General features: G+C 39.9%; 1 protein-coding gene across 7 annotated transcripts in view; it reads left to right on the forward strand.

Moving 5' to 3' along the window:
* PHACTR1 (phosphatase and actin regulator 1) overlaps positions 1-15,526 on the forward strand; it is a 695,847-nt gene that overhangs the window by 563,678 nt on the left and 116,643 nt on the right. For 6 of the 7 annotated variants that reach the window (XM_069092414.1, XM_069092412.1, XM_069092411.1 and 3 more), the window contains one exon: positions 11,762-11,929. In XM_069092414.1, the coding sequence (XP_068948515.1) occupies positions 11,762-11,929 (168 nt within the window). Of the gene's footprint in view, positions 1-11,761; positions 11,930-13,987; positions 14,195-15,526 lie in introns of all 7 variants that reach the window. The other variant, XM_069092416.1, reaches the window with a different exon arrangement.

The following is a 15,526-nucleotide window of genomic DNA, read 5'->3' on the forward strand; positions in this document are numbered from 1 at the left end:
CTCTCTCTCTGTCTCTGTCTGTGTGTGTGTGTCTCTCTCTTTCTCTCTCTTCCTCTCCCCCTTTCTCCCCCTCCACCCCATCTTACTCACAAACACACACACACACACACACACACACACACGAATGAGAGGTCTAATGCCTAGTTAACATTTTGCCAGAAAAACTTATATACAATAACTTCTGAACCATTAAACTATAATTGGATGGTTGCTTTCAAATACTTTTTCACTGCCTATTTAGAACTTTTTCATCTAACCAAATATATTTAACTATGTGACTCTGGACAAATCACATTTTTCTTCAGCCATAGAATGAGGGTAAAAAAACTTGCTACACCTACATTTTAGGAAAATTGTTGTAGGGATATCTCTTTGTAAACATCAAAGTGCTATATAAAAGTGAATTTCATATATACACACACACACAAAATCTTGCTTCAAATATATATCTGTGTATGTGTGTGTATATACACACACATATACATATACATACCTATATACACAAACATACATACCTACATATGTATATGTATGTGTATATATATATATATATATTTTATACATATGTGTGTGTTTCACCCATCTCCTAACCACTTTTTACCTTCCAAATCTTTACAATCATCCAGTTTGCACCCAGCTCATTCCAGCCTCCGTCACTCTTCTCTTGCACAGTGCCTTGTAGAATGCCCATTTAGTTGTGAACAAAATCACCTGTATCTTTAATCTATTTCTCTCCTCTTCCCTCAGTCTCACCACCTTAGCAGACACCTGGCATTCCCCCAGAAGATGCTGAGTCTCTCATGGAAGTCCCACCTTTCCCTCCATTTCCTCTCATTCCTTAGGAGGAAACTTGGTTTCTCTTCAATCTTTGTCAGTTCTGGACTATGTATCTACCGCCTTTCTCTTGTTTTATTTGACATTCACCCCATCCATCATCAGTATTCTCCTAATGTTGCTGCTTCTTTTGTAATCTTGCCTGCCACCCCCCATGCCCTACATTCCCAGAAGATTCCTGTACCTTGTTCTCATGATTTGTCTCCATCCCATTCTGTCATGTTCTTTTGTGACTTTGTCATTTAGATTAATAAGTCCCGTTTCACCTCACTCTGCATTAACCACAAACACCTACAAGCCTTACCTTGGACCTCACCATCATAAAAACAGTATCTCCTTCCAAGATCTCTGATTCGGGACTGCCCCTTTCAGACTACACCCTCCTTACTTAGTATAATTCTGTTTCCTTCAAACAGCTCATCTATCCTTCACCATTGTCTTCATATCATGGCTGCTTCACAACTTTGTCTGCTACCTCCACGAGCTCTTTCTTCCCTCCTGGATGACTGCTGCCCCTGGCCCAGGGTATTTGCCATCCCTTCAGTTTTCTTTCCTATGTCAGCTTTCACCTTCACTACTGTAATGTGTGCTTCATTTCCATGAGTGATGCTATTTGCCATGTTACCTGAAGACCTGCTCTGCATGCACTTATTTCAATTCATTCCCTCTAGGGTTTTCATGTATTCATTGGACTCTTATTCAACCCCTTCCTTCCCACCACCACCCACCATTGTTCTGCTCAACTTTAGATACATTATATCTGGCTTTACATCTTCTCCCTCTTTCCACTAGTCTTTTAAAAAAAAATAAAGCTCTCTCTCACACTCCATAGCTAACCCCTCCATTTGTATTAACAGGCCCTTCATTCAAAATAATCAATTTATTTTTTTCATTCATTTCATTTCATTCCTGTCCTTCCTAAAGAACCTTGCTCCTGACTATTTCCTCCTCCACAGAATTGCTGGATTTTTGAGTTGGAAGGGATCTCAAAAACTACCTAGTTCAACTCATATCTAAAAAAGGAATGCCCACCACATCCTTAACCCAGTTATCTGTCCAGTCTCTGCTCAAAGACCTCCAAATGGGGCCACCAGCTCCTCTGGAGGCAGATCATCCTGCTTTGGAACAGCTCTGACCATTAGGAAGTTTTCCCTGGCATCAAAACTAAATTTCCCTTTTCACTACTTCCATCCATTTCTCCCTTGGAGGTCCAAAAGCTTCAAGTCTGATTTGACCTTTTACATGACAGCCCTTCAGCCATGTAAAGAAACTTATCCTTTTCTCTATTAAGTCTTTGACTTTCCACACTACTCATTCTGATTTCTTTTAACCAGTCCTCACATAGCATGTGAGGCTTTTCCTCATCCTCATGCTGCAATTTTTCAATTCAATTCAACAAATATGATTTCCCTGTTATGTATGAGGTACTACACTTAAATACTCATTTTATTTAAAAATTTTCCATTTCTTTTTTAAATTAAATTTAGTTTTTTATTTATGGAATAAAACAAGCATTTCCACAACATAGTATAATAAAAAAAATTATTGCACATGAAACTACAAATTTATTATGTATAACTTTCTATTCTTTTTAAATATGTAATAAAATCATCATGTAAACTTCTTTTTTTTCTTTTTTTCTCCCCTCTCTTTCCTCACCTTAGAGATGGCTACCATTAGCCACAAAAAAAATTTTTTAATTTAAATGACACAGCCCCTGCCTTCAAACCATGAAGTCATCATTATGAGTCAGGAAACAAGGGGCTGTAGAAAGAATACTGACTTAAAGTCAGAGGATTGGGTTTAACCCTTAGTTCTGCTCTTTACTACCTCATGACCTTGGGCAAGTCATTTTAATGAGCTTCAGTTTTCTCATCTGTAAAATGAGGTTGAACTACATGGCATCCAAATTCTCTTCCAGCTTTAAATTTATAATCCTGTGCCTCCAACTCTGTCTTCTCTTTCCTCACTTTAAGTCATCCCCTTATTTCTTTGTTTATTTTTAAGCTTCTTGGAGGGGGAATTAGTCATGCACTCTCCATTTCCACTAGTCCTAACCCTAGCCCCAGTCCCTCATTTCTAGATACTCTGTTCATATTTAGTCTTTCCATTCATACCAATGCCAGATTAATCTTCCTAAAAGACCATTTTAATCAGAACCCTCTGCTCTAGAACTTACTCTATAAATTTAACATTTAACTGCCTTTTCAAGTTCTCTATAACCTCATTCCACTGTATCTAACCTTACTTTCTATTACACCCCAACAGAAACCCTAAATAAGCTCTAATTAGATTAGTTTCCTTCCCTTCCCCACCTCAGCCCTCCATGCACATACATTTCCCAGCTCTGACCTTCATTGCTTTTCCCTTTCCTGGAATACCTTCCTTCTTCTCCATTTTCCCATATTTAACTCATTTTTCAGGTCCCAGAAGAAGTCATACCTCTTTTGTGACTCCTTCCCTAGGCACCAACTCACTTTGATCTTTGCTTTTCCTAATTCCTTTTGCACCTGTTGTCTCTATCAAACATTAAGCACTTTATTATATGCTAATTGTCACTGCTCTGTATAACTATATCTGTGGTGCCATTTAGTTTGGATCTGGAGAGAAGGGGGCATACTGCCAGCTCCCTCTAGCTGTAAGTCATTACATAAAGCCACTTAGTCCCAAACCCAACCAAACTGGCATTTCTACTGGATCATTATCATTACCACTTCTGCCTACTGGGAAAACCCTTGTGAAGGCAAGGCTATAAGGCTTCATCCCTCCCCCCTTTACTTTTTTACAAGATAGCTGCATTCAGCCAACCCCTTAAGTGATTCAAAAAAGAGATTTATAAAATGTACTACAGAAAAAAATATAACATGGAGCTAGAAAGAAGGAAGAGGAATTAATAGGTTTTTAAGTGGCAAAAGTTCTTATCATTGGTACCAACTCTAGGGTATCCATGCATTCTTCACAGAACCTTCCTGCCAAACCTTGGACCCCATCTTACCCTTATTATTTTTTTTCTTTTTCTGATTCTATTTTATTTATTTATTTTTCTCCCTTTTTAATTTTTTTAGTTTACATCATTCATTTCCACAAAGTTTTGAGTTGCAAATTTTCTCCCCATTTTTCTACTACCCTCCACCCCAAAACAGCAGTCCCACTGAATATCTCCTCCCCCAATCTGCTTTCTCCCATATCTTCCCATCCCCCCTCCGACTTTCCAGTAGGGCACAGTGTATCTCTATGCCCCAGTGCCTGTATATCTTATTTCCCAGTTACATGTAAAATAATAATAATAATATAAATTTTTTAAACATTTGATTTTATAACTTTGAATTCCAAATTCTTTCCCTTCCTACCTCATCACCCACCCTTACTGGGAAAATATGCAATTCAATTAGCCTTATTATTAATTCAGTTCTAATTCCCCTGCCATAGATTTGACTGTCCAGGTCACTACATCAGCATTCTGGATGAAATCTGCTCTTCTAGCCCTCAATTTGGGGGCACAGGAATCTAGGACCTAATCATGTCCTTCTTTACTACTTCAACCGAATCTATAGTGGTCTCTACTCTGCCACCTCAATTCCCAGATCCCAATGACGGTCACTTTTCCCTCTCTGGAGATCAGAGCTATCTCTGCCTGGATTATAGATCTTACCTCTCCAAAGTTCTCCCCTCCCTGGGCCAGCAAGAGCTGTTCTCTGTTTTATCTTGACTTTTTCTGGCCCACCTGAAGAGCCTTCTTCTGGCAGGATCTTTCCTAGTTGAAAGAGTCTTTAGTTTTATAATTGCTTCTTTCCCCTGTAAACTATACATCTCATGGCTTAGGGGCTTCAGACTCTGATCCACATAATTCTCACAGAATAACATCTTTCTCTAAGAATAAATTTGGTCTTGGTTTCTGAATTTATGAACCCTTAGAGTTCCACCCAAGCTTATCATTCCTTCGTTAAGCTGAGGTAACAGATACTCCCTAGGGCCAAGAGAAAGAGTACTGGATTTAGTCTGAAGACCTTAGTTAGAATACCAACTCCATTATTGACTATGTAAAGGAAATAAATCAAGGGAGTCTCAGGTCAAATTAAGGGGTTTCCTAAGCCACATGATATTACTCTAGGATATAGTGCATTGTATATAGTATAGTTACTGATTAAAGTGAAAAAAATTCTTTAGTCAACCTGAGAGAGATTGTGGGATATTATCCTTTGGATGAAAGTAATTTATGGGACACAGGGAATTTTCTAGGTATTGGTTGACCTTAATCACACCCTTATGGATTAAAAAAGCAGAAAACAAGCTAGTCCCACAAAACTTACACTCTCATCTCTTCACCTTCTCCTTTAGCATCTTCCTTAGTGTACCAAGGGGTAGAGGGGTAGGGGGTTGGGAAGTCCTAACCAGAACCAGTAATGGTGACTTAGGTTATAAGCATGTGCTATGGGGAGAGAATGCTTGCATGAAATCTGAGGAGGGAATTCAAGGACATTGCTTCTTGAAACTCAACTTTCTGCACAAAGGAGGAAAGATTATGAATTCCCTAGACAACATGATGCTGGTTTCTGTCCTTCTAGCAGAGAGAGATTTCTGGGGTAGCACCAGTTTTGAGATTTGCCTCAGAGGTTCAAGGTCAAGAGTTCCTGAGATCAAAAGTTCCAGGCTCTTATACTTGTAGAAGAGAAAAAAAGAAATTGTTGGATCATAATCCATGGAAAAGGAAGAAGACAGTTCATGTGTTCTACTTACAGCACAAAGTCAAATGTAAGGGTATGGAATAAAAAGCCTTCACATGTTGAGGGGTCAGGAAATGAAAGCAGGAAAGGCTTATGCAGATTCTAGGGTAAGAGTTCCTGATCTTTCTAAAAGACCATTACAGGACACTAACTAAGGGTTGGTTTAGCTATCATAATAGCTAAAAAGCAGCCAGTAATATATATCATGGGCAGCTAGGTAGCAGAGTGGATAAATGGCTGGACCTGGAGTCAAGAAGACCTGAGTTCAGATCTGGCCTCTGCAATGTGACCTTGGGCAAGTCACTTAACCCTGTATACCTCAGTTTGCTCATCTGTCAAATGAGCTGGAGAAGAAAATGGCAAACCACTCCAGTGTCTTTGCCAAGAAAACCCCAAATGGGGTCACAAAGAATCTGGAACAACTGAAATGACTGAATAACAACAAGAGGTGTACAACAGAGAAGAGGAGGCCCAGTTTCAGGATGAAGCCTGTAGTGAACCTATTAGAGGCATGACCTAGCTTGGCCACACGTGTTCCCTGAACATATGGCTCTTCCCACATGTGCCTCTTACATGTGCATTTCTGCATTTGTGACCTCTAATGTTGCTGTTTAAACCCAAGAATGCCAAAAACTGTTGGGGTGGGGTCTCTATCCACCCCAAAACTGTTGGGGTTTCATGATGTGCTGTGGTGGAACCATCTCAAAGAATTCAGAGTCACACCACCTCTAATCCAAGTGTAGGCATTTATTGAGATTGATGCTTCTCATGAAGCAGGCTAAATTCCAAGAGGAGCCAGCAACTTTAGAGAAAGCAAGATGGATTTTTATAGGGTAACGATGCAATTACATAACAGAAATTTACATAGAAGAGAGAAATATCATCAATATTAAAAAGGCAGGAGAAGTTTGTTAAGGGATTAGGTAATGGAGGAGGGGTCCCATCTGTGGTTCGGTGGTTAAACATTCAGGTCATTCGGCCCTCCAACTGGTTAGCTATTGTGGTTTTGTCTGGTCAAGATAGATAATTAGGTATTGTGGTCCTTTCCTTGAGCTAGGATGGATGATGTGATTGTGATTGAATACAATAACACACCTGCTTCTGTGGGAATGGGTCTGGGGGCAGTGACCAGGTAGAGGCAGTAGCTGGGTTCCCATCACATGGACAAACCTACTGTTTCTGTGGGAACTAAGAGCTCAGGGACCCACTGAGGGATGCCACTGGGATTCTACAACTATTTTTGTGGCCTTGGACAAATAGCACTCTGGACTTCAGTTTTCTCATCTGTAATATGGGATGGTTGGATTAGATGAATTCCGTGGATCTCTTCAAGCTCAAACTCAAAAACAGAAAAATGGCACCTGGGCCTACCACAATTAGCTATGCCCTCTAAGAACTTTTCAACTGGGTATTTGTTGTTGTCGTTGAATCATTTTCAGTTGTGTCCAACTTTTTGGGACTCCATTTGGGACAACTCCATTTGTTGATTTCTTGGCAAAGATACAGGAGTGCTTTGCCATTTCCTTTTCCAGCTCATTTTACAGATGAGGAAACTGAGGCAAATAGGATTAAGTACCTTGCTCAGAGTCACACAGCTAGTAAGTGTCTGAGGTCAGATGTGAACTCACAAAGAGGACCTGTCTTCTAGACTCTAGCCCTGGCACTTTATCCACTGCACCACCTAGATGCTTTCAACTGAGTATAGTTGTCTATATTCCGAGTCTCCAAATAAAGGCAAAGGTTCAAATTAATTCACGACCTATGTATGAGATATAACCAAGAAGAAGAATTCTTAGTTAATTTTAATAAGTTTGGGAATTCAATCATGATTGAAAAATAAATTTGGACAGGAATATTTCACTTGAACATTTGACAAACAGTCCAACAGTGTGTGTGTGTCGGTGTGTGTGTATACACATATATATGTCTGTTATACATAGATATATATCTGTAGACATATACATATTGTAGTAGCTAATGGAAAGTATAATTAGCAGAGCTTCTGAGCATTGGTGGTGCCAAAATTAAAAGTAGTTTAATGTAGGTGTTTGTAATAAAGGAAGTGGCAGCTGCACCAGTCAGCCAAATAACTAGAGTCTAAACTTAAACTAAGCTGCTTTTCATGGAAATTGGTTTTACATTTTGCACATTACTGTAGTTACTAATCCATCACCACTGATGTCTCTGACTTTATTCCTATAACCTTGACAATATAGCATCTCATCATTCCATTGGAATATAACCTCCTTGGGACAGCTGGGTGGTGCAGTGAATAGAGCACTAGCCCTGGAGTCAGGAGGACCCTCGTTCAGATTTGGCCTCTGGCCTCAGACAGTTGACACTTACTAGCTGTGTGACCCTGAGCAAGTCACTTAGCCCTGATTGCCTTGCTTTCCCCCTCCAAAAAAGAAAAAAACAGAAGATAATCTCCTTGTAAGTCGGGATTATTTCATTTATCATTGTATCTTCAGCACTTGGCATGGTGCCTAGCTCAGAGAAGGTATAAAGCCTTATTGATTGATTGACCATATGATTTCCACTCTTATTTGGTCGTACTGCCTTCCACATTGACCTTGCATTGTACGGAACTAGATATACCACTAATACAGTGTTCAAGGGGAAAAACACCAAAAATATTCAGACTCCTGTATTTCTATCCCAGCCTTCAAATATCCTGGGTACTTCTTGCTAGCAGGGCACCATCCACTTTGTAACTCAGTTGTTAAGTCTTTGCTCTCTGTGTCTCGATCAGATTCAAGTCAAATAGCATATAACCCTGAATGGATCATCACCTTCCTAATGTTTTGGATTCGCTTCATTTCCTCTCCTTTGTATCATCATCATTTGTGCAGGCTTTATAAAGCTCTTGGGAGCAGCTAGGTGATGCAATGGATAGAGTATCAGTGCTGGAGTCAGGAAGACCTGAGTTCAAATCCAGCCTCAAACACTTACTAGCTGTGTGACCCTGGGCAACTCACTTTACCCGATTTGCCTCAGTTCCCTCATCTGTAAAAATGAGCTGGAGAAGGCAGTGGAAAACCACTCTTGTATCTTTGCCAAGAAAACTCAGAGAAAGGATCCCAAAGTGTTGGACACAACTGGAAATTATTAAACAATAAATGATAAGGCTCTGAGGATCATTATTCCAACTCACACACACTCACTCATACAAATGAATCAGGTTCCCCAGAATAAGCCTACATCTCCCGCCTCGGGTTTCTAGCAGCACCAGTCAAGGATCAGATTGATTCCTTTTAATGCCTTTGGCTTCAGTCCACATTCCAGTGAGCTCTCCCCAATATTTATTGTCAATAATAATTATCTCCCTTATGTAATTAATAGCCTACAATGATTAGCAGCCCAGTATCATTCAATCATTCAACATCTATTAGCTTTCACAAAGGAATATTTGCTGAGCAGATCTAGTAAGATGATAATGATCAACATTTGCCTCCAAACCTGGAGGTATACTCTTCTCATACCACTTTGTTTCCTGGGGACTCAAACAAAGTACTGCTGGGACAAAGTAGTGGATAGAGGACGTAACCTGGTGTCAGGAAGACCTGAATTCAAATGCAGTCTTAAACACTTACTAGCTGTGTGACCTCGGCCAAGTCACTTAAACCTGTTTGCCTCAGTTTCCTCATCTGTAAAATGAGCTGGAGAGGAAATGGCAAAGCATTGCAGTATCTTTTCCAAGAAAGCCCCAAATGGGGTCATGGAAAGTCAGACACAACTGAATGACAACAAAGCCTCTGCCCCACGAAGTTCACTTCCCAACGCATGGGTCACTTCCTCCACTTAAAGGACCTGGCATTTTGGCTGCAAAGTAAATCTACTGCTAGGCTGCGTCCCATAGGTCCCTTTACAGGGCTGTACTACTGACCAAAAACTCTGGACTGGATTCTGATTCCCTGACCTCTGGTGGCTCACTGTCTTAATCTTCCAGAGTTCACAAAGGTGCAGACTACTGGCAAGCACAAGAAAGAAAACAGAAAAAGAAGCAACAGCTTAGCCCTGACTTCCTGGGCCATGAGCCCATGCCCAGATGAGGAGGCAAAGGTTGGAGGCCACTTCCCCCAACCAGAGGTTTACTCCTCACTCTGGCAGAGAAAAGAAAATGCCACCGCCTGTTGAGTGCTTGTTGAATGCCTTTTGAATGCATTCTCAAATCTGGCTCAGCAGCCGTTCAGAAAGCTCCCGTGCTTTTATGCAGTAAGCAGACCAGAAGCGATGCCCTGGCGGGCTGGGAAGTTCACATGGAGTTATATTAGCAGAGCCCTCTGCACATGCTCACAAGGAACCAGGTTCACTGGCCAGTCCCCACACCCCATTCTTCCTCCATGGCATTTCTGTACATAGCTTTACTCCCATTTAATCATAAATTCCCTGGAAGTCTGTATGAAGCGTAATTTCTTTTTTATCCTCAGTGCCTTGGACATAGTAGACCCTTAATAATGTTTTTTAATTGAATTGAAGAAAGATAATTCAAATCAGGCAAAAAGTTCTTTGCTATTGGGGCAGCTAGGTGGTAGAGTGATCAGAGTGGTGGACTTGAATTCAGGAAAACTTAAATTAACATTCTGCTATATGAATTTGAACAAGTATCTTAATCTCTTTTAGCCTCAGTTTTCTCATCTGTAAAATTGGGATAATAACAGTACCTACTCACAGATTATTGTGAGGACAAAATGAGATAATATGTGAAAAATGCTTTTCAAACCTTCCAGTGCTGTGGCACTTAATATATTATAAATATATCATATACTACATTTATATAAATGTGTTATTGTTGAGTCATTTCAGTCATAGCCAACTTTTCATGATTTTCTTGGCAAAGATACTGGAGTGATTTGCCATTTCCTTCTCCAGCTCATTATACAGATAAGGAAACTGAGGCAGACAGGGTTAAGTGACTTGCCCAGGGTCACACAGCTACTAAGTGTCTGAGGCCAGATTTGAACTCAGGAAGAAGAGTCTTCCTAACTCCACGTCCAGCACTCTATCTACTGTGCCACCTAGCTGCCCATTTTTTATAAATGTATATAAACTATGTTGTATTTATTATAATATATATATAATATATACATATTAGCTATCATTATTATTATCAGCTACCATTTATCACTGGCAGTATATCTAATTAATGATGTTGGGGCAAAACAGAGCAAAAGGAAATTGTCAGTAAGGTAATATTAATGTTAAAATTACAATGGTGCTCTCATTCTACAAATAAATAAGTCGTCATTCAGTCCTCCCCTCACCCCTCCATATCCATAGTCATAACTGCATGACCAGCTTCTAGCCTAGGCCTAAGTTAAACACTTTTCATTTTTGTGTAATCATCTGACTGGAACAGCTTTCAGGACTCTTTAAAAATTAATTTGCATTTTATGTCTGGTTGTCTAGTACTCCTCCGGGCCAGGATTAATTCACACTGGGAGAATTTTGATGTTATAAATGACCATTGTGGGACAGACTTTGATCTACCCTCTGGTGTTAACTAGCTGACTTTTATGCTGCGGGGACATCAAACAAGATAAAGAATTGACAGGAGCAGTTTCTGGCTGATCTCTGTAGGTAGGAGGATTACATGACTGAGAGGTTCTCCTCTGGCTACTGCAGTTCAGAGTAAGCTGAGAACGCTAGACCAGTATTCTTTGGGGAGGGGAATAGAATTGAGGAGCTCTTTCTGTGAATTGATTAATACTATGTATGCACACTTGATGGTTGTTTCTTGGGGGAAACAGCCCTCTTCTCCCCAGTTCATGGCTTCCCAAATATGATTTAGCCACACCCCAGGGTGTCCAGTCTTTTCTATGGATAGCAATGGAATTAATTTTAATTGAAAAACAAAAAATTAATTTTAAAATAATTATTTGCAAAATATTACTTGGTGGAGGCAAAGGAGAAGAGAGACTGTGGAATAACCAGTCTGAGTTTCCATTACCTAGACATATTGGGAATCACTGGCCTCATGCCTTTATTACTTGTTTCCCAGAGTGGGAGAGCAGGGGAGGGGAAAAGGACTGCATACAGCCTTCACATGATGCACTGTGTTCTTCTGAATTCTATTTGATCTCCATAATGATCATTTAAGAGCATTGAAGTCTACTTCCAGGCCTTCGATGTTTCTGCTTTCCTACTAGTAAAACCCCCTTCTTTTTTTTTAATGGTCTCTGAATTCTTTCCTTTATTTCCAGATGGAGAACTTTCTATATCCAGTGAAGATGGATCACTGGAGAATGGTCAGTCCTTGAGCTCTAGCCAGCTTTCACTTCCTGCCCTATCAGAAATGGAACCAGTTCCGATGCCCAGGGATCCCTGCTCTTATGAGGTGCTCCAACCCTCAGACATCATGGATGGGACAGGTAATGCCTTCCTTGTCATGAACAGAATCAGGTTGAAAAGGTAATGAGGATTTCTCAGTAGTATGGTACATGGGTTCTTAATCCTGACTTGCTTCAAATTTCTATGCATACTGAGGATGAAGATCAGGAAATGCAGATGAGTCATGATCAATCAATCAATATATTCAAGCAAAAAAAATCAGTTTCTAACGTTTGCAGAAGTATTGGTTTTGAGTGTTTTGTTTAATAAATTTTTAATTCAATGATGTTTGGGATTGGGATTTTTTTAATCTTTTAAAATCTTTTTCTCTTTAAGAATGGAATTCTTTTCTTGACAACATTAGTATTTTTAAATGGGATAGTGGATTTTCCTAATCATTTCTACTGTTACTTTGGAGCAGATGAATTCTAGGATCCTGCTGTTTATAATATACTTTAACCACCTTCTACACTTGCCATGTTCTTTGTCTTTGAAATGCACTTTTCTTCCCCTCCAAGTGGACCAAAAATAACTTCTCATGGTGATTCAGGTTTTTAGTTTGCTAATAGATAACTTAAAAGATGTCTCACCCTTGCCTTTTAGCCTCAGTCTTGTTCTGATATGGGTTGGGGTACTAATATCCCATCTTTTAAAGGGTTTTAGGAATGGTGGTGAATGTCCAGAATCCACCTAAGCATCCGGATAGGTTCCTCATTCTTGGCACGTGAAGGAATGTTTCCCCTCAAGGACTAGACCAAGGCGAAGCACCTCTTAAAGGGTGTGATACTTGAGTAGAACATCTCTCTCTATATTATGTACTGAGCTTCAAGCAATTTGGGAGCAGATACAGCAGGAGAAAAGAAAAATGTGTTTTTAAAAATGAATTTCTAGTGCCTTGCTTTTGACACTGATGAGCCCCTTTTCCATCTGTATGACCAGAATTGATGACAATAATGTGTCCAAAGATAAAGAGATAATTTGGCATTCTCATTGACACATTGAACTAATTACCATACATTAAAAGACCTTGGTTTGAATAGAGGAAAAGGGGGTAAGAAATCATTTCTATAATGTCATGTTATGACTAAGTGATAAAAAGCTGGAGGAATGTTGCAATGAAACTTGTATAATTCCAAAGATGACTTGAGATTACTCTACAGTTTCTGGTCTGGAGGTTTTGTCTCATTCACAGGTTTCATTGCAGGTGGTTATTCAAGTTCCAGCCCACTGAGAAAAAATGTTTTGTCTTTTGACTTTTCTAGGATAATAAGATAGCAAGCAGGTGGCATGTTGGTCTCCTTGAGAATCTAAGTTCCCAACTTAGTGGCTGACATTCAGCCATCACTGTATGTGGTCCTAGAGGAGTGTCTCTAGCTGGCTTCCTTAGGTATGTGGTATGCATCATGGCTAGCTGAGTCTCCCTTCTGTGTTCTAATTATTATAACCTGCTCTAGAGCTCTGGAGAGAGAAGGTGAAGGAGAAGCGGAGGAGAAGAGAGGGAGAGGAAACAGAGAGAGAGGGGGGGAGACAGAAGCAGAGGAGAGGAGAGGAAAGAAGGGAGGAGAAGAAAGGAGAGAAGAAGAGAGGAGAGGAATGATTGGCTCAAACAGGTCAGTGATGGTTCCACTTTGTTCTGTTGTCTGCTGAAAGCATCAAAAGACCAGAGGGAAAGGCAGCTCTAAATGACTGTTAGGGTTTCAGAAATGTCCTCACTGTTTAAGTATAATGATGTCAGACTCCAGTGCAATGCATCCAAAAACTTCTGAATATAGAGATGGAAATCTGAAGGCTTTTTTGATGGTGTTATGAAAATATTTGTTCCCCTTTTTCCATTCTCTTCTGTGTTCTCTCCCTTTTTTTCTTGCTCTTTTTTTTCCTCCTTTCTTTAATTATCTTCCCTCTTACCCTTTCTTTCAACAAAGCTTTGTTTTTCTTTTCTTGGTTTTCTAGGTATGTATAATGAAGTTGAGTGTTCTCTTCTCTTAGTCGTGTTGATAACATGTGTCCACAATGTGCTATGTTCTTTGTCCTGGCTGCTGCTGTTATCTGCTACCTTGCTTGTAACGTTGTTGTGTGTATAATGTGGTTGTGCCCTCCAGTGTCTGAAGAAAGTCCCTCAGCCAGTGAGTCCGGAGTCCTCCTGTCCCAAGATCCTTCAGCTAAACCAGTCCTGCTACTTCCCCCCAAAAAAACTGCTGCTTTCCCTGGAGACCATGAGGAGACCCCAGTGAAACAGTTGCCCCTCCTCAAGCAGCCCCCTGCCCTGCCTCCTAAACCCATTGCCAGGATTGCCAACCATTTAACGGGTAAGTAAAGACTATCTCTGGAGGACCCCCTCCCTTCAAGGGATGGTTCAGTCCCACATGGAGATTTGAATGTGTCTCTCCAGGGCAATTGTTTTTCATAATGTAGATATATCTCCATGTCCCTTGCTTTGGGGGTCTGGATTTGTGCATCAGCATGCACAAACATACACCCACTAGTCTTCCACAAAAAGTTAAGGAGCCCCTCTGTGTTTGTACCTGTCAATGTGCGCTTTTGTATTCATGGGAAAAATCCCAAAGTGTTTTCCTTTCTGGGTTTATTCCATTTAGCTTTGGAATGTTTACAAAGATAAGACAGATTTCTTTTACCTTTCTATTTAATAGCTGGGGTCTGGCTAGATTTTCCACCTTTCTCTTCAAATTTTGCTCGGAAAGTCTAGTTTACTTTTCATATTGTTTTATCATGAGATTATCTTTCCTCCATTTTTGTAATCTCAGATAGCAAGCTGCGATGAAATGACTTGGGGACTTCTATTTTAACAGAGAATAGGCTTTGATATGTAGACCTAAAATATTCTCTACATTTTCATTTTTAAGTGCTACTTAATGAATGTGCCTACGATTATTAAAATACTCAGGTAGAAAAATTAACTGTGTTTCACAAATGAATAGGAAGATCACTTTATGGTCTAGGAATGGGGTATAATTGGTGAGGAAAAAAGACATTTGAGAGTTGTTTTTGCATTGTTGATGAGATGTCATCTTATGTAGGTATAATCACTTGTCAGTAAAAGCCAGGAATGTTTTTTTACAAATAGTATCTAAGCAACTTACTACATTCTTTTTAGACAAATTAAGCTGGAGGAGGAAGACAATATTCAAGTATTGTACAGATGGAATAAACTGAGATGCAGAAAAATTCATTGATTTTTTTATACCAATAGCAGCTCACGAGAAAAGTTAGCATCATGTGCCCATCTCTTTCCCAGCTTCTTGCTCGGGGTGCCATTCAGAAAGGCAAAATGGTACTCCAAAAGTACTGACCTTCCATCAGAAGGTTATTTTTTTTCTATGAGTATAGCTCACTTTATATAACAGCAGTATTCCCCAGAACTTATATGAGCCAAATTTCATTGATTCATCAGACAGATATTTAGCATCTAGGTGATAGTAAATGTCTGAGACAAAATACAAGATGCAATGTGACATAGGAAGACCTAGCTTTAAGTCCTATCTCTGATACTGTTGACTGTGTGATCTTGGGCAAGTCACTTGACATCTCAGTGACCCCAAGGAATACTCAGGGGTTTTTAATTCTCTGTGTGTCATGGACCCCTTTGGCAGTTTGGTGAAGATTGCGAACCTCTTCTCAGA

This window comes from Petaurus breviceps, unplaced genomic scaffold (assembly GCF_028583685.1).
Source record: "Petaurus breviceps papuanus isolate PSGF00001 unplaced genomic scaffold, PetGlider_PUasm1.0 190, whole genome shotgun sequence".
Classification (NCBI taxonomy): Eukaryota; Metazoa; Chordata; class Mammalia; order Diprotodontia; family Petauridae; genus Petaurus; species Petaurus breviceps.